General features: G+C 42.2%; 3 protein-coding genes across 3 annotated transcripts; 1 reads left to right on the top strand and 2 right to left on the bottom strand.

Moving 5' to 3' along the window:
• Positions 1-1267: 1267 nt before the first annotated feature.
• On the top strand, positions 1268-1624 carry LOC147418250 (secreted RxLR effector protein 78-like). The gene has a single exon (XM_086507088.1). It carries the CDS (start codon positions 1268-1270, stop codon positions 1622-1624), a length of 357 nt encoding a protein of 118 aa, XP_086363214.1.
• Positions 1625-3983: 2359 nt separating this feature from the next.
• Positions 3984-5135, bottom strand: LOC147418251 (uncharacterized). Its single transcript, XM_086507089.1, has one exon. It carries the CDS (start codon positions 5133-5135, stop codon positions 3984-3986), a length of 1152 nt encoding a protein of 383 aa, XP_086363215.1.
• Positions 5136-19342: 14207 nt separating this feature from the next.
• On the bottom strand, positions 19343-19902 carry LOC147418252 (uncharacterized). Its single transcript, XM_086506728.1, has 2 exons — positions 19802-19902; positions 19343-19520 (listed from the first exon to the last, which is right to left on the bottom strand). Exons 1-2 carry the CDS (start codon positions 19900-19902, stop codon positions 19343-19345), a joined length of 279 nt encoding a protein of 92 aa, XP_086362854.1.
• Between the last annotated feature and the right edge of the window lie 673 nt (positions 19903-20575).

Here is a 20575-nt window from a genome sequence, read left to right on the forward strand (position 1 = left end):
TCAATTCTTGTGGGTTCTGGATTGTAGTTCACACACACTAGTAACGTCAAACCACAATGATAATGTAGTTATGGTAGGATACTTTAACTCTAAGCATGCGTATACCATATTGATAAGTTCTGCCAATACCTTCTTACATATGGCTATAGAATCAATGAATATAGACCACTAACTTTTAGATTAACACTTAATACTCGTTCTAATTATTGTAGTACTAATGTGGTAGTCCCCCTAGCACATTAGTAGTCCTCCTAGCTGGTAATTAGAAAGACCAATTATCAATCTCTTTCCATGTTAGGGACAACTAGTATGACAAATTAGCTATAAACATTTAATCAAGATATAATAATGACTTTTTTTTTAGAAACATGATTTGTTTATGAACATCATGCCTTCACCATCATAAAAAGGTCTCTACATAGAATGTAGGCAAGTGGTTTTAGTTTTGAATGTTTGCTAGAGCCTTAAATTGCATATGAGGGTCTTGCTAGAGATGGAATTGATTGGAAATTCAAAAAATGTCCGTTGTACAAAGGAGATGCTACACAAATTATTACTTTTTAGAGATGGTTAATACTAGAAGTTGGAATGGTACATAAATGTAAATAATCTCTTGACATTCGAATTTTGTGAGGACCTTGGCATAAAAGGACACGTATGATTTTTGCAAATTTTGAAACTTGAATTTGAAATATCCAAAACTTTTTGGATAAATCATAGATTTTAAATAGAGGTCCTTTGACGATAGTGTTCTCGTTGCTTATCTATAACTTTCATGGTTGCAAGACAATTTTCTTTGATTACAAATTGGGCTACTACATTCCTATACCAACCTATGAATATGTATGTGAGTTTAAGACTCCAAAGCCATTCTCCTAGGGAAAGACATTACTGAGGAGGAATGTTGCCTTGCATTGAAGACTCTAGGTAAAGAGAATTCGCCTGGGTGGGACAAGTTGACTACTAAATTTTTCATTGAATTTTGGGACAATCTCAAAGTCCCAATCACAAGAATGGCCAGTCAAGCGTTATGTAGTGGAACCTTCTAATCAAGTTTCAAAACGGGACTCAGTAAACCAATCCCAAAGCAAATATGTTGCTCTCAGTTGAAGCACTGGCAGCCTAAAATCAGGACGAAGTGGCTTTACAAGATCATCGCCAAGGAAATTACCCTCAGGTTGTCTCTCATTCTAGATAGAGCCATTACTATGCATTAGCACGGGTTCATTATTTAGGAAGATCATTCTATAATAACATCTCAGCGGCCATGGCTCGCATTGAGCACGCTTCACTAACGAATCAAGAGTGTATCCTGCTTCAACTTGATATTGATAAGGCTTACGATTGGATAACTTGGTCTTTCATTGAGGAGGTCATGAAATCTTTGGGCTTTGGGCCTCGAATGTGCCGACTTGTTCGCACTATCACTATTGGAATTCACTATGAGCTACTATTTAATGACAGGATTGTGGGTGCTTTTGAAGTCAAAAGATCAATCAAGCAGGGCTTCCTGCTTGCCCCGCTGTTGTTTTCTATAGGCTCACATCTGATGGTGACCATGTTGGAAGCTAGTGCGGGAGATCCAAGGGGTCGCCTTACCGAACAAGGACCAGCTCTTAGCTAAGATGTTCACAGATGATTCCCTGCTTTTCCTCAAATCCTGCCAGCAAATTGCTCGAAGGGCTTTGGAGATTGTCCAAATGTTTGCCCTAGCTTTTGGATATAAAGCCATATTGAAAAATCTAGGTTGATCTTGCTATCTAAAAACGACTCTTTTGATCCTGCTATGTGGTCTAGAGAGATTGTATCCAAAGGGAAGATATTTTGGCACGTGGGTGCACTACTAGGGGTAAATATGACTCATAAGACGAGATTCCAATGGGTAATACACAAGATTAGTAGCTAGATGAGAAGATGGGATTATGTATTGCTCCCCTTCTCGGGTTGGATTAAAGTGATTAGCTCATTTTTTATCCCGTACATAGCCTTCACCAGGCCGCTTCTTAAATTAGGTGGGATTACACTAAACCTTGGTTCTTTTTAGCATTTTCTTGTCTACATACTGGGTGGATTCTCTCTCTCTCTCTCTCTCTCTCTCTCTCTCTCTCTCTCTCTCTCTCTTTGTTGTCCATGTATTGGGCTCTCTCTCTTTCTCTAGCTAGAGAGAGAGAGACAGAGCTCTCTCTCTCTCCTTTCCTCTCTCTCTCTCATGCTTGATAGAGAGAGAGAGAGAGAGAGAGAGAGAGAGAGAGAGCGGTACTGTGTGTGTTTGAAATTTATAAGATGGACAGCATGAAAACCTTTATGCAGCAACCTAAACAAAAGTCATCCAACATATTTTCAAACTAACTTTGCACTAACATATATAGAGTAAGTGATATTTTCCATGCCAAAAAATATAATATGCGTAGAGACTTAAGATTTATATGCTCAAAAGCGTAGTCTACGACATGCCCTGCTACGGTATCGAACCACCCATGGCCCACTATGTAAAACACATCTACCAATCACTGGAGGAAGAGATCCTAACACAAAAACACGTAGGAACCAAGTACCGAGACTAAGATTTTGAGCAAACATAGCATTAATTGGACGGGTTCGGCCTAACTCTGCAATGGTGACACGTGCTCTGAATCCTTTCTGAATAGAAACTTGAATGTAGCACAGCAAGCTCGGATCATATGAAGCATGATATATACCCCACCATTAAGAATTCTGGGTAATATTGTGATCTATAGCCAAACGAAAAGCTATTAGTATAGATAGATATTTTGATACACAAAATCTATTACTTTACTATATCAACATCAACATTGTTACCTTGCTACATCCAAGTCCTCGAGTAGATGAATCACCTACATGGCTGTGATTGGACCCCTCCATAATGGTGGATCTAATACATAATCGTTGACTATGAGATTTAAATTATTTAAAGTATCGAAATTTCACAAACACACATATACAATATTTAACCTCGGACATGTCGAGGTCGTCTCCCTAGTGTGTAAGTCACAGAGGCGTTAGGATCCATCTTCATTCATATATATACATATACATAAAGGATTAGAAATTCATCAAAAAGCACATGAAGCATAAATCTCTCAGCACTAATAAATCTTAGTCAATTGTTTCCTCACAAAGCTCCTTACAGAAGCGATTCCACAAGGATGTATTGGTTCACAGAAAACCAAAATGACTACAAATAGTAGGCACAATTGTTGCCCTGTTTGCTGAAAAGAATCTTCTTCCAAACAAAGAAACCATTCATCATCAACTTGCAGTAATCCTCGTGCATTACATGTTTCTTTAAATGTGTCATATACTCGTCCTTGAAGTTCTAATATCCTCAAAAGACTTACATCCTTTGCACATGTTGAGTAACATACACAAATAGTACAAATCTCCAACATTGGGAACAATGTGGTACATTCTTCCAATCATGTCACCAATCTGTCTTTGAGTCCATGTTCTACTTGCTCGCTTCCAAACCCACTTTGTTGGGAATTCTATGTACAACAAATCGTTGGCCTCTGGATATTGTTGATTTTCAACAAACCACTCAGTGAGCGTTGTCTTTTTGCTGACATCTCCCTCCACCACACTCTGTACAGTCGCTCTATCGCTAAAGATGACTTGATTTTGATGAGACAAGTGAACTTGGAACCTTTGTATGTCAGGTTTCTCTTGATGCATGTGAAACCCAAGTATACGCCAGATAGCCTCAGATGCTGATACATATCGAGCATTAAGATAGTTTGTAATTTCATTTAGAAGCCCTTCACTATCTTGTAGAACAATAGTGGCCCTGTCATGTCCCTTATACACATACTTTTAGAGATATTTCATAGTGGATATAGTGGAGCAAACCTCGACATTGATATGTGCATTGTACCTTATTGACAAAAATGGATTGTATGGAACAATCCATTTATTACTCATTTGCACTTTATTACGAACAGTGCAATTTCCATCATCCCTCCTCATTACGTCGGGTATCCATCCCCAGCCATAGTAGTCGATGCACTGAAGCTTCGAGGATATTTAAACCTGCACTTTCCATCTTTCATACATGGAGCATTCTTATTCAAGTTTCCACACGGGCCATGCACATTACACTGACTGATAACATCATACAACTGTGGAAACATTACTTTATCAGGAAGCTCTACACACACAATCTTATCATAATGCAATGTCTCTGTTGGCTTATGCTCAGATGCAAGTATCAATATAATGTGAGCATGAGGAAGGCCTCTCTTTTCGAACTCAATCACAGAAATGTGTCCAATGACCTTACCAAAAATAGCTCTCTTAATCAACAAGCCCATCAAATCCTTGAACTTATGGTAGAAAACACGGGCAGTAAGATCACGACGATCATTGGATGTCTGTCCAGGCAGTAATGCATCCTGTATCTCCTTCCATCCAGAATTGCATGTGAATGTAATGAAGAGATCAGGTTTTCCTCTCTTGCGTACAATTGCCATGGCATCCTGGTACAGCTGGTTCATATAGCGAGGGCCACCAACATACGAAGAAGGCAATACAACCCTTCTTCCAACATTAGCACCCAATAACAATTCTCTATCATCCCTTGTCCCATATCTTGCTCCAACCATATCTGTCAAGCCTTGATACACCTCACCGCGAAGTTCACTTTGATGATTACGAACCCACAAAAGCCTCAACTCCTCCATACAACTATATGCATCAACAATATATTGTTGCAATAGCCTACCACCACGTAAAAGACATTGTGTCATGTCATCTCTAATTTGCAATCTATACTTGTAGAAATCCATTGTAGAAATATACTTTGTAGTTCCATTTACTCGCTCTCTGCTTACTTTCGCTCTCTTCACTTGGGGTATGTAAGGATTCCAACCTTCTTCACCATTTGGAAATAGCAACACATATAATAGAGGCATGTATGACCTATGGAAATTTGAGATTCGTTTTAGACCACCATCCAAAAGATTCAACACAATATCATGATGGCCAATGTTGCTCTCTTCACCCTGACCAGGCATGATTGCAGCAACTTCCATACGTTTTGGAGCAACATATTGCCAGCCATTTGTACGCTTCTCAGTAATGACCATCCTAATCTCCGGAATATTGGAAGTTTGGACCATTGTAGCAAACCCCCTAAAAGCTTGAACATACGGATTTACTCGATGCATCATCGATTGCAAGCTTTCCAAAACATCTCGTTTGAGTTTAGAAACATGACTCATCCTGTTTTGCAACTCATTCTCAGTGTCAAAAAAATATAACCGAGCAAAGCGAGGGATTTGACCTGATCGCTCTTCTAGCATCAATGGACCAATGTTATGATAAATAGATCCATGCACCTTGAAGGTATAGATTCCTTTTCTTTGGCAGAGAGATTCATCTATATGAGCTCCCAAAAAAGAAATGCCAACACACTATTGTATGCTCTGATATGTTTCAAGAATTCTCTACTTCTAGTATTACCCCCGTGCATCAATTCCCTTAATTCTAAAGAAGGTTCACTTAATGGCGGCAAAGAAACATTTCCTGAGTTGCAACAACTCTTCCCCACAAATGTGCGAATGGTCTTTGCTTCTGTTTTCCAAGCTAAACCACCACAAAAGGAACATGCAAAATCCAAGTTGCCTATGTTGTGAAGAATACACTTTTAATGAGAAATAGACAACATAGAGATATGCATCAAGGAAGTGGTCTCATAATATAAGTAGGTGATAGGTAGGCAAAGTGTCTCAACTTTGGAGTAATCTCCCTCTCTGGAGACAATTACTGGCTCCTCAAGAACATCTCCATTATTGGCTTCCAAATTGTCTACCACTTCAATCCCTACATAACTTGCGAGAGAATTGACTCGTTATCTGTCACAAGCTCCCTTTACACAAAGGGAATGAGGGACACATGTCAGCTCCCTAGGCCAGATGCCCACAAGGTGTACCCGATTCCTATTGGATGACCCTTGAAGTGGACCAATGAGAATTAGGCTAGAGTAAATTTAGCCTAATTAATTTTAAAACACTTAATAAAAAGAACCAATGAGAATTAAGTCTCCTTGATGATTATTGGACAGCCTGTGAAGGGATCCAATAGGAATTGAGCAGCCCAATGGGCTACTTAATTCCTATTGGTCAGAATGGGGAAAGGTCCAATGGGGATTTAATTCATTTAAATCAATTACGTTTAATTGATTAAGCTCTCACAAAAGGGGAAAGGGGGACACATGTCAGAAGGCTATCACCTATGCTGCTTAATAGCCATTGGCTTGACTTGGGGAGGTCCAATGGGGAGCCTGCAATAAGAGAAATTAGCAAGAGGGCTCGCCCAAGAGAGAGAGGGGGCTGATTTTTTCAAGGCATTATCACACACACACTCACACAATCTCATGTGTGAAGAAAGAGAAGACTATCTCTTCCCAAGATTTAATGGAGAGCTCATCACCTACTCCAAGGTTGTGAAATAGAAGCCTACATCGACACACTCTTGGCTTGTGGATGCAAATCCAACCAAGAGCCAAGCTTCAATGCATGCTCATCTCCTCTACCAAGCTAATTACTAAGCTAAATCTATGCTAATATGAGTGATTATGTGAGGAGATGTACATCTTTCTCGTAAGATACTCCTTCTTCCTCTCAATCTACTCTCATACCCTGCTAGCTCTCACCATCTTTGAAGGTGTGTGAGGTCTTGGGTCTGAGAACGGGGATAATTAAAGTTGTGTTTACTAAGTGTTTTGCTTAGTGCATGAAGCTTTCATCTTCATTGCTCTAGCTAGTCTTGAAGGAACACAAAGAATTGTATTGTACAATGTCTCTCTTGATCGGAGAAACCATAATACAAAGCCTTTTGGAGGGGGGGACCGGATCCATGCAAATCCAGTCCTCAACTGTTGTCAATAGCTTAATTTCTCTCTCTTTTGAAAGTATTGTTGATGCTATCTAACTAGGTGTTATGCTTTTTTTTGCTCTCTCCACCCAAGCACTCTTGTAATTCTCATTAGGAATCTATTCTAATGAAATGCCCACTATGTTCATGCTAATTTCCGCTACACACAAGTTTTTAGTCCATTAAATGTTACATTGGTATCAGAGCACAAGGTTTCTCTTTTCTTGCTCAAGAAGGGAGGTCCTCAAGCTAGCTATAAATGGTTGGTATTATTAATTGCTTGTGAGTAAGTAGAATAGGGATTTTTCAGCCTTGCAGTGCGCCTGCCTTTGTGCAGTTAACGGGGTATCACCGTCGAGAGCTATGGTCTTAATAGTGGAGTCCTACGGGGCTTGCCTACGGCTTAACCACTATTGAGCTATTAGAAGCTTGACAGGAGCCGGTGTTGTTTTGGTGTCGAAAGACCCTCTCTTCTATTCCTTGCAATTAATGGTATTCGAGCCGCGGGTACAGTAGCTTGAGTGCTTTTTCTAAAGGGGTAAAGAGGAGTAGAAACTAGGGCTTGAAGTGCCAAAGTACACCTAAAAGTTGTTAGAATGGGTGACACTAGTAAAGAGAGTGAAATTGATGTTGATAACTTTGATTTTGCTCATGAGCAAGCTACTAATGATGCTTCAATGCTTGTTAACTATCTTGTTTCTAGGCGTCAACAAGCCATGGGCAATCCATCTCTCCAAAGTGAAGTGCAAGGGCAGCTCCGTGCTCACGGGATTCTCCAAGCTCATCAACAAGATGAGAGAACACCTAGGAAGCCTCCTTGTGAGACTCCCAAAAGAGGTCTCTCTCCGATTCGGGAAGAAGAAGAGAATCCATATGAAGGGCTCAATAATTTACTTCTTGATGATGCATCTCCTTCCCAAAGGAGAACTCAAGAGCCTCCACCGAAGGAACGAGAAAGAAGTGAGTCTCCCGCCACCTCGGCGGAGATGGCTCCACGAAGACGGCGGGCTAAACGCTCTCCATCACCACCAAAGCGGAGAAGACCATTACACTCTTCTCCACGCCATAATTCAAAGAGGGATGATAAAAAGCAAGAGAAGAAAAAGGCAAGAAAGAGGACACCCTCTTCTCCATCTTCTTTATCCACTTCCTCTTATGAAAGTGATGGTGAAGACAACGAAGATCAAGACAAGAAAAAGGCGAGAAAGAGGTCACCCTCTTCTCCACCTTCTTCAAATTCTTCACCTTCTGAAGAAAGTGATGGTGCAACCTTTGAACCATCAAAAAGAAGAGGCCATAGGAAATCCTATGCCGCATGGAAGAGGTCATCCAAGTTGAAGAAGTTCAAAGAGGGAGGGAAGAGCATCTCTTTCCTTACCTATGATGGCACCTTTGGTGGTACGGACAAAGTCTTGGCCTTTATCAAGCAATTTGATGCGGCGTTTGGAGACGAGGGCTTCACGGAGTCCTCTAAGCTACGCCATGTAGCTATGCACTTTCAAAAGTCCACCAGGCAATGGTGGTCTAGCCTACGAGCCAACGGTGAAGCTCCACGAACATGGAAAGCTTTAAGAGCTTCCATTATGAAGCAATTTTTGGCCACCGATGCCAAAGACAAAGTACTCACCGAATGGCGAAGCTTAAAGCTCTCTCCCAATGAATCCATCCACAAATATGTAGACAAGTTTTGGGACCTACAACTCAAAGCCACTGTCTTTAAAAAGTTGGATTTTGGAGAGCAAAAGCAACAATTTTGTGCGGGCTTAACTGAAGAAATGGCGGAGTATGTCAACTCCCAAAGGCCACGTACCATATCGGCGGTAACACACCATACTATGGTGGCCTCTTGAATCAATTTCCAAACAGGGGCTAAAAGAAATAATAAGACCCTGGAAAACAAGGGTTCCAATGAGCCTAAGGGGAAGGACAATGTCCAAAAGTCTCCTAAGGGCAACTCCAACAAAGCTAAAGAGAAGGGAGTTTACAAAGGTAAGAACAAACTCTCTCTTGAAGAGCTTGAGAGTTATCGCAAGGATAACCGGTGTTTCAAGTGCGGTGAACAAGGGCATGCATACCGCACTTGTCCCCAAAAGAACAACCGCCAAGATCCTCCTAGAGCTTCCTTGGTTGAAATCCAAGAGGAGGAGACTCACCAAACTCATCACAAAGGATCTCCTCTATGCCATGCTTGGGGAAAGCTAAGAGAACATGATGCTTTTATTCTCTTTGACCCTGGTTCTCTCACAATTTTATATCTATAGAGTTGGCCACCAAGCTAGGCATACAATCCTACGAGATGGGAGATGTCCTACCCGCAGACAGTGCCTTCAAGGGGCAAGAAGCTTCAGTCACTCCCTTAATCAGGAAATTGAGGCTTCATGTCCAAGGCTATGTGGACAAAGAGGACTTCTTTATCTCTCCTCTCAAGCATGAGGATGTACATAATCCTAGGGGCACCATGGTTTTGACCGCCTGGCTGCCGATGTTAAATTTCCTAAAAGGAGAATCTCCTTTAAGTTCAGGGAAAAAGACATGTATATAGATGCTAAGGAAATGGGTAACACTATCCCCATTGTACATACACCAGCTTTCATCAAGTCAATAAAGAGCTCTATTTCCGTGTACATGATATTTGTTAAAGATTCTCAAAATGAACCTAATGCTTTAACAAAAGACAATACAAGCAACCAAAAGGAATTAGAGTTATCCAATTTTCTCAAGGGGTTTCAAGATGTTTTTATTGACGAAATCCCTTGTGAGCTACCTCCTAAACGAGGTAATGATGACCATGCAATTGAACTTCTTCTAGGAAGTTCACCGCCTAACAAACCTCCTTATAGAGTGTCTCAAGCTCAACAAGAGGAGATTATGCGGCAAATGCATGAGTTAGTTGAGAAGGGCATGGTTAGGCCTAGCTCATCTCCATTTTTCTCCTGTGCTATTAGTGCAAAAGAAAGACGGCACATATCGCATGTGTGTCGACTATAGAGCACTAAATAGGATCACTATCAAGAATAGGTTTCCCGTTCTACCGGTAGAAGACCTATTTGATAAGCTACAAGGATCGACCTACTTCAATGGGATTGACCTAAAAAGTGGCTATCATCAAATAAGGATAGTTGATCAAGACATTGTAAAGACCGCATTTCGTACCACATTTGGTCTTTACGAATACATTGTCATGCCTTTTGGCTTGACCAATGCACCAGCCGCATTCAACCGCTTGATGGAGAAGCTGTTCAGGCCTCAGCGAACCTTCACTAGAGTGTTCTTTGATGATATTATCATCTACTCTAATTCATTAGACGAACACAAGCAACACCTCCAGGTAATATTTCAAGTTTTAAGAGAGAATAAACTTTATGTTAATTGAAAGAAAAGTGAATTTTTATTGCAAGAGATTCAGTATTTAGGTCAATATTATCTCTCAAGATGGCATCCAAATGGATCCATTAAAGTTAGAGGTAATAAAAGGATGGCCTACACCAAGGAATCTTCATGAACTAAGAAGCTTTATAGGTATGTGTGCATACTATAGACGCTTCATAGAAAAGTTCTCACAAATTGCGGGACCATTACATGACCTAACAAAGAAAAGCGTTAGGTATACATGGTCTGCTAAGGAGAACAATGCTTTCGAAAAGCTTATCTCTCAACCTGTGCTTACACTACCGGATCTCTCAAAACCATTTGAGGTCCAATGTGATGCTTGTGGTGATTGCCTTGGAGCTGTTTTGCTCCAAGAAGGGCACGCCATAGGCTATGAGAGTCGAAGGCTCGACCCTGTTGAGCAAGCTCTAGGCATATATGAAAAGGAACTCCTTGCAGTTATACATCCCTTAGACTCATGGAAGCACTATTTATTGGGGACTCCTTTCATTCTGCGAACAGATCACCAAATTCTTAAATACTTCATGACGCAGACCAAGCTCTCCGACAAACAAATGAGGTGGGAAAATTTCCTTTCGCAATTTCATTTTCATATTGCTCACATTGCTGGCAAGCATAATCAAGTAGCTGATGCACTCTCAAGACGACCGAGAGTGAATGCGGTTTCCATAGCCACTCACAATGATCTATCTTCAATGATAGATGAGTACGCTATTGATCCCAATTTTAGAGATGTGATTTCAGCCCTTGCATTGGGGAAGAAAGAAGAACCATTTACTTTACAAGATGGTTATCTTCTCTATGGAAATAGACTATGTGTTACTAACTCACTATGTGAGAAAGTAATGTATGAATCTCATGCTCCACCTTATGCGGGGCATAGGGGGATTCAGTCTACCTTAAAGGGAATTGAAACATATTTATATTGGCCTACCATGAAAGTAAACATACAAGAGTATGTTTCTAAATGTGTGGTATTCCAGAAGACAAAATTTGATAGTGGGAAGCAACTTGGATTGCTTCAACCCTTGCCAATCCCTAGTTCACCATGGGAGAGCATATCCATGGATTTTATCTTTGGATTGCCTAAGTCTATCCATGGGAATACGGGAATATGGACGATAGTAGACAGGTTCAGTAAACAAACTCATTTTATACCTGTCAAAAAGACTATCAAAGCCCATCAAATGGCAACCCTCTTCATTTCACAAATTTTCAAGTACCATGGCTTGCCAATGTCCATAGTGTCGGATAGAGATCCTAGAATGACCATTAATTTCTGGAAGGGTCTCTTTGAGAATCTAGGGACAAGGCTAAACTTCTCTTCGGCCTATCATCCACAAACGGATGGCCAAAGTGAAATAGCTAACCTAACCATTCTCGATCTACTAAAAGCCTATGTAACGGAAGTACATCAAAGATCCCAATGGGAGAAGTACTTACCCTTAGTGGAGTATGCTTACAATAACACTGTACATACTTCCATGGGAAAAGCACCTTTCGAGGTAATTGAGGGAAGATCAAAAAGTCCCTTGCTTCTTAAAGTACATGGGAAGATATTCGCTGCAGATGAGTATAGCCGAGACCTACAAGAATCTTTTCAAAAGATTAAGGATGCTATCTCTATCTCACAGCAAAGGCAAAAGGCTGCTGCTGACAAGCACAGAAGAGCCCAAGCCTTTAAAGAAAACGATTGGTCTTGTTAAAGTTTCCCAAGGCTCGATTAAGGCACATGACGGGCAAGAATCTTACGGGCCACCAAAAGTACTATGCTAAACTAGCAAAAAGGTACTATGGTCCCTTCCAGATTCTTAGGCCAATCAATGAGATAGCCTATCAACTCAAGTTGCCCAATCATTGGCTCATACACAATGCTTTCCACGCGAGCCTATTAAAGCCTTACAAAGGAGAGCCACCTCAAGAACCAACTATTGAAGACCCACCAGAGATCGAGGACCAAGAGGAGGTGCTGCAGCCCGAGTCCATTCTCCGACATGAAGACAAGGTACTAAGAGGCGGTAAGACTATCCGACGATATCTTATTAAGTTTAAGAATTATCCTTTTGAAGATGCTAGATGGATGCAAGGCATACAATTAAAGGATAACCTAAACCTTGTCAATGCTTACAATGCTTCCCAAGAGTAAGAAAATGTACAAAATGATAAAAATGAACAAATTTTTTTGTCTTATAAGACTCTCTTTTTTTTTATTGTGCACAAAAATGAAGTAGTATGCATGCTTAGATCAAGTTTGCGGAGACGACGTCTCCCAAACACCAAGTAGAGCTTGTCACTCTACTATGGAAGACTGATAGGTTTAATGGGCAGACATGCTTGCGGCAGCCTTAGGCTCTCAAGCGCCAAATGGACTAGTCATCCATTGTGGAATGATGTCGTAGGGTAACATAGGGATCCTCTACCCGCTAAGAAAAGGACTCGTGAATATGCTTTATCTTCTCTACACCATAGTCGAGGATGACTATGATTTCAAGAGAGAGTTAATGTCATAATAATCAATATCTAATTCTCCTAAATGATTTTCTCATGTTAAAGTGATCATTTAATATGGGGAAGTGCCAGGGGAGAAAAAGCTAGAATATTGGTTAAGCTAGCAGACCGGCCACAAGTAGGGATCCAATGGAGGGAAAATAGGGATCCAAAGGGGGGGCCATCTGCAAAAGAGCCATGTGAAACAATGGGCTAAAAAGACCCTAAGGTTCAGCCCATTAAGACTTCCAAAATGCTAAGGTTCCAAAATTCAAAGGTTGTGTCCAAAGGTCAACCCTAGGGAAATTGGATGCTTTGTGTGTGACCAAAAAAGTCTTTGAATATCCCTACATAGGAGGGGGCAAGCCTAGCAAGTAGGGGATGAGAGAGAAGGCCACACACACACACACACACACAAGCTCCCTTTACACAAAGGGAATGAGGAACACATGTCAACTCCCTAGGCCAGATGCTTACAAGATGTACCCAATTCCTATTGGATGACCCTTGAAGTGGACCAATGAGAATTAGGCTAGAGTAAATTTAGTCTAATTAATTTTAAAACACTTAATAAAAAGAACCAATGAAAATTAAGTCTCCTGGATGATTATTGGACAGCCTGTGAAGGGGTCCAATAGGAATTGAGCAGCCCAATGGGCTACTTAATTTCTATTGGTCAGAATGGGGAAAGGTCCAATGGGGATTTAATTCATTTAAATCAATTAAGTTTAATTTATTAAGCTCTCACAAAAGGGGAAAGGGGGACACATGTCAGAAGGCTATCACCTATGCTGCTTAATAGCCATTGGCTTGACTTGGGGAGGTCCAATGGGGAGCCTGCAAGAGCAATTAGCAAGAGGGCTCACCCAAGAGAGAGAGGGGGCTGATTTTTGCAAGGCATTATCACACACACACTCACACAATCTCATTTGTGAAGAAAGAGAAGACTATCGCTTCCCAAGCTTTAATGGAGAGCTCATCACCTACTCCAAGCTTGTGAGATAGAAGCCTACATCGACACACTCTTGGCTTGTGGATGCAAATCCAACCAAGAGCCAAGCTTCAATGCATGCTCATCTCCTCTACCAAGATAATTACTAAGCTAAAGCTATGCTAATATGAGTGATTATGTGAGGAGATGTACATCTTTCTCGTAAGATACTCCTTCTTTTTCTCAATCTACTTTCATACCCTACTAGCTCTCACCATCTTCGAAGGTGTGTGAGGTCTTAGGTCTGAGAACGGGGATAATTAAAGTTGTGTTTACTAAGTGTTTTTCTTAGTGCATGAAGCTTTCATCTTCATTGCACTAGCTAGTCTTGAAGGAACACAAAGAATTGTATTGTACAATGTCTCTCTTGATGGGAGAAACCATAATACAAAGCCTTTTGGAGGGGGGGACCGGCTCCATGCAAATCCGGTCCTCAACTGTTTTCAATAGCTTAATTTCTCTCTCTTTTGAAAGTATTGTTGATGCTATCTAACTAGGTGTTATGCTTTTTGTTGCTCTCTCCACCCAAGCACTCTTGTAATTCTCATTAGGAATCTATTCTAATGAAATGCCCACTATGTTCATGCTAATTTCTGCTACACACAAGTTTTTAGGCCATTAAATGTTACATTATCTACATCCAATGAAATCCTTCCGTGAGGAATCATTGCATCGATTCACGTTTATCAATTGCTGGCAATCTTCCAAGCGAGGCACATGAATCTCACCCAGAGAACATCGAACTCTATCTCGCACTGTTGCACGTCGCGTAGCTCGAGAGGCTTGACATATCCTACTACGTCTTGCATGTCCAGGAGACAACACCTTTGGACCAATAGCCATCTGTCCAAAAAGGAACTCTTATAAGTACTCACAGGTATATACAGGTTAGTATCTAGAGAATTATAAGAAGAGAGTATGGAGAAGAAAGGATTTCCCAACTATGTCTATCTTTCTTTGAGAGAGTCAGTGAGAGAAGGCTTGCCAACCCACATGGTAAATGTCTATATACTTCTATATTTGTCTCTCTATATCTCATCTAACTACAACTAAGGATATAGTTGGGGTAGCGAGTCCATCCGATTAGCCCACAGACGATTGTCGGTTAAGGCCTGAGTTTCAGCCAGCAGTTTTCCGCTGCGGTTACAACGCGCCAGTCTGCACGTCAACCGGATTCTCGCCCGACTGAGGTCCCTTGACTCTTGAGGAGTCGCCACGTTACCCCATTATTGGTCAACCCATTATTGACCATTGGAAACTTTTGCTCAAGACGGATTCAAAGGTGCATCCAAATCAGCCCCGAAGTGCTTCATTATGAAGAGTTACCATGGTGACAAGTCCCCATTTGAGTTGGTAGAGTTGCATTGAGGCTTGGATTGTTGTGAACATTCCGTTTACGCAATCAAAAGAAAATACCACATCGGCAATGGTGTGCATGTGATTACATTAGGAGAGACACTCTCACTTTGCATCTGCCAAAAATAGCCCAGAGCTTCTTGACCCTACCCAAATTGGTCATATCTAGCAATCAATGCATTCAAAGAGACGGCATCCTATATAGGAAGCTCTCACCCACTTTTTGTGCTTTATGAAGTTCTTCACATTTGTCATACCTAGAAAGAAGTCAGACATTGCACACACCTAGAATACTTTGTGTGTGTGTGTGTGTGTGTGTGTGAGAGAGAGAGAGAGAGAGAGAGGGGGGGGGAGAGAGAGATTCACTGCTACATAACTTGAGAGAGAGAGAGAGAGAGAGAGAGAGAGAGAGGGAGGGAGAGGAGAGATTCAATGCAACATAACTTGAGAGAGAGAGAGAGAGAGAGAGAGAGAGAGAGAGGGAGAGAGAGATTTTCACTGCAACATAACTTGAGAGAAAGAGAGAAAGAGAGAGAGAGAGAGGGCGAGGGGGGGGCGAGGGGGCGGGGAACGGGAGGTGTGATGCAAAAGACACAGTGGCAACAAAAATACTACAACTATGGAGATCCTCTGAGAATGTAGTATCCAAAGAAGACAACCAAGAGTCGTGAGCAAATTGGTATCCACTACATACATAAGCCTCCCCCAAAATGTAGTCAATATCCCCAAAGCCACCAAAATATAGATCTGCTAAGTCTATAAATGAGAAAGAAGTGATTATTACTATCGATTACATAATTCACTTCTTGCAAGGGTTGCCCTACTTTGAACTAGATGGAACATCTCCAATGACATTAATCCCCTTCTTGGGCCAATGGGTCATTACCAATGCATGGAGCTTGTTTGAGATAGATCTAACTTCGAAGACATCTGTAGTATGTTGTACTGCTATGGCGGTCAATTTGTTGCTAGTACTTCGTAATCCAGGCACAATGCTTTTGAAATCCATGCTATCCTTGTCAAGAACGGACCTCTCCAAGAGACTCATGATTTTTGCCTAGTTGCTTTCTATGCGAGAAAGTTGTCCTTTGATTGAGCTCTGCTACTACAAAATACCATTAATCTGTAGTTGCATCCGCTCCTCTAGACGATGAAGATAAACCCCTTGCTCATATTGTGAATGGCTCAACCAATGAATGCTCTCTCTATAGGAAACCTGTGATGCCTCCGCTCTCTCACATGAGGCTTGAATTTTGGAGCATACTGTGTGGATGATACCTAGTCCATCTACAATTTTCTTCTTTTGCAGGTCCATCGCCACCTCGGGCAACGCGCTTGGCATTTCGTAAATTTTTGCTCGGGTCTCTCTCTGGGGTAGAAAATATCACCTCCGAAGAATCTCCTCCAGAGGTAAGCACGTGCTCCATATCTGTAAGAAAGAATAAGATATATATTTAGCACCGGGTTATACATGTTTTTCTCTCTATCTATTACTATCTCTATTTTTCCCCTATCCACCTCTCTATACCTCCCTCTCTATGGTGCAAGGTGGCCATAGAGAGAGCAATAGCCAAAGCTTGTGTGTACGATGTCGTCTCTTGGAATGCACTGATTGTGGGATATGCCTAACTTGGTTAGGGCCAAGAGAACGGTTGCCCCATCCCCCCCCCTCTCTCTCTCTCTCTCTCTCTCTCTCTCTCTCTCTCTCTCTCTCCCCTACTCATGTGTAGGCATATCCCACAATGAGTGCACTCCAAGAGACGACATCCCATAGATTAAGCTCATTCAAAGCACCTTTTGTGCTTTATGAAGTGCATGGCAGTTGGCATACATGTCGACCAAGGCAATGCTAGAATTCAAGGGCAGAATTTCTCCTTTTCCCGAACACTGACTCATAGTCTCAATCTCACGTGGAGAGGACGTGTATCAAATGAAACAGCTTGAAATGTTATATTAAACGTCTTCAAAGGGCCAAGGTCTATGAGACCAAACGTTACTTTTGAAGACCTATTTTTTGTAACTGTTGGTAGACTTTGGAAAACCAAGTACCAAATGGACGGGATTCCAACCTAAACTTTTAGCATTTCAAAAAGTGTAGCTCACACCACCAAGAGGTCTTTCAGGGTGATATCCGCTGCCATATCTCAAACCCTCAACTGTTAAGAGTGTCATATTGTTCTAAGAGTGTCACCTAGTGTCCGGTGGTATAGAGTGCACTCAAGATGTTGTCAACGCTTATCTCAAACCCTCAACTGTTAAGACTAGTGTCACCTAGTGTCCGGTGGTAGCTGTTCCAATCTGCAAGTGAGGTACACTTTAATTTTTTTGGCTTGTTGTGCAATGCTAAGCCCTACTCACATAGGGCTCTGATCTAGTTTAAAACTCAAACGATAGTAAGCTGAAACACATTTTTCATGAACATTGACTCACAGACTCAATCTCACGTGGAGAGGAGGGAGATGAAATGAAATGTTATATTAAACGTCTTCAAAGGGCCAAGGTCTATGAGAGCCCGTAGAGATGACGATGACGTTGCTGCAGTAGCCGGGAGGAGGATGTTGAGCCCGCGTGCGTTGCTGCAGTAGCCGGCTCAGATGGCGATGAGCCCACAAAAATGACGATGGAGATGAGAAGCGATGACAGCCCGCGTGCGCTGCTACAGTAGCCCGGAGGAGGATGGCATGCGCTGCTGCAGTAGATGGGAGGATGAAGGAAGGCTACAATGGCGAGCCTGCGTGAGAGTCGGTGGTCAACACTGCACCATGCTAAGAGCTGTGAGGGGCGGGTGCGGGGGCATGAGGTTCTGTGGTCACCGCTTCATGCCGAAGATCCTCGGGCATTGATGACGATAACTCACAGTTTCAATCTCACGTGGAGAGGAGGGACATGAAATGAAATGTTATATTGGCCACTTCAAGCTGGACATTTCCCGCAATCAGTGCATTCCAAGAGACGACATCCTAGGTCGGAATCTCCTCTTGTGTTTTTTGTGCTTTATGAAGTGCATGGCATTTGGCATACATGTCGACCAAGGCAATGCTAGAATTCAAGGGCATAATTTCTCCTTTTCCCGAACACTGACTCACAGTCTCAACCTCATGTGGAGAGGAGGGGTATGAAATGAAACAAAACGAAATGTTATATTAAACTTCTTCAAAGGGCCAAGGTCTATGAGACCAAACATTACTTTTGAAGACCTATTTTTTGTAACTGTTGGTAGACCTTGGAAAACCAAGTACCAAATGGAGGGGATTCCAACCTAAACTTTTAGCATTTCAAAAAGTGTAGCTGACACCACCAAGAGGTCTTTCAGGGTGATATCCGCTACCATATCTCAAACCCTCAACTGTCTTCTTCTTCTATCTTTCTCTCTATAGTTCTACAACATCTATGATGTAGCATTCATACATGTACCCATCATTGTCTGTGCGAGAGTAGCACCCAACATCGAGATGGAGTTTTGTCTAATGTTTTGAAGAGAAGTAGGAGGAAAACCTCTTTGGGTTATTGAAGGGGCATTCAGTAACCCAAAGAGGAGGAAAACCTCTTTGGGTTACTGAAGGGGCATTCAGTGGGCGACTACCGTAACAGAGAATATACGTATGTCTACATGCGATTAAGGAGGATAGGGGCAACACTAATACATGTGGCAAGGCATTTGAGTGGAAGGTGTGGGCCGTGATGGGGGACTTCGTGGGCATCCACAAATACTGGCTGCAATCAGTGGTTCAAAGCTTATTGGCCACTTCAAGCTGGACATTTCCCGCAATCAGTGCACTCCAAGAGACGACATCCTAGGTCGGAATCTCCTTGTGCACTTTTTGTGCTTAATGAAGTGCATGGCATTTGGCATACATGTCAACCAAGGTAGTGCGAAGCACGACGTTTTCTTTCAACGACCCCAATTTTACAATATTATCATGATTTTTTTGCCCATATCAGCATCTTGGGTGATGCCACATACCTTCAAGGTTCATGCATGTGGAGATATGCCCTCTCTTTGCATTTGTTAAAAACAACCTAGAGCTTTGTGACCGTGACCCTTGCCCTCAAGATGCAAGCGTATGTGATTGCATCTGAAGCGACACCCTCGCTTCGCATCAGCCAAAAACAACCCAAAAGTTCTTCGCATCTGTGAGTTCAACTCTTGTTGATCCTTGAGGTCTCATGGGATTGAGCCTGCAACTTTAAAACATGTCTTCTTCTTCTCTCTTTCTCTCTATAGTTCTACAACATCTGTGACGTAGCACTCATACATGTACCCATCATTGTCTGTGCGAGAGTAGCACCCAACATCGAGATGGAGTTCTGTCTGATGTTTTGAAGAGAAGTAGGAGGAAAACCTCTTTGGGTTACTGAAGGGGCATTCAGTCGGCGACTACCGTAATAGAGAATATACGTATGTCTGCATGCGATAAAGGAGGATAGTGGCAACACTAATACATGTGGCAAGGCATTCGAGTGGAAGGTGTGGGACGTGATGGGGGACTTCGTGGGCATCCACAAATACTGGTTGCAATCAGTGGTTCAAAGCTCCCATCCAGTGGATGGCCAACTCCAAAAATTAGGCTGTGTGGAAAAGGCCACCATGACCTCCACAGCAACACCCTACCCCTTCATAGCCGAGAAGCTTCTAGAAATGGACCAGCTCCATCATCGCTACTCCTACACCATCCTTAATACCACCCTCCCATGCTTCTCTTATGGACGACTATGTCAGCACCTTCACGCTCTTTCCCATCCCCAACCCTTGCGATCCTCAAGTTGGACCCAACACCCTCCTCCATTGAAGCTTCACCTATAACCCCACTTCATCCATCTCCCCAGAGAATGCTCTCTCTACCATCTTCTCCTTGTATCTAGCTTAGAACTCAGCTCTCCTTGACTGTTGACGATTGTGAGTAGCCAAGGATGTTGAAGAGGGGAAAGAGGAAAATCTCTTTAGGGTTCTTTGGTGGTCATTTAGTCGGCGGCTACCACAATAGAGAATATACGTACGCCTACGGGCTATAGAGGAGGGTAGTGGCAACGCTAATACATGTGGCAAGGCATTCGAGTGGAATATCAAGGGCATTGACACGCAGTAGGTGTGGGCCGTGACTGGCAACTTCATGGGCGTCCGCAAATATTGGCTTATTTGCCACTTCAAGCTGGACATTTCCCGCAATCAGTGCATTCCAAGAGACGACATCCTAGGTAGGAATCTTCGAAGGGCCAAGGTCTATAAATGACCCCTCTTAAAGTGGAGAGGTGTCCTCACTTTACATCTGCTCAAAATAGCTCAAAGCTTCCTGACCCTGCTATTGGACATATCTTACGATCAATGCACCCTTGCGAGGGTCGATCGCATAAAAAAACAACACACACCTACTTCTCTCTCTCTCTCTCTCTCTCTCTCTCTCTCTCTCTCTCTCTCTCCCTCCCTCCTTGACATCTCGAACAGGAAGCTCCTCAAGCACG

This window comes from Adiantum capillus-veneris, chromosome 30 (assembly GCF_014529385.1).
Source record: "Adiantum capillus-veneris isolate H3 chromosome 30, ASM1452938v2, whole genome shotgun sequence".
In the NCBI taxonomy this organism is placed as follows: domain Eukaryota; kingdom Viridiplantae; phylum Streptophyta; class Polypodiopsida; order Polypodiales; family Pteridaceae; genus Adiantum; species Adiantum capillus-veneris.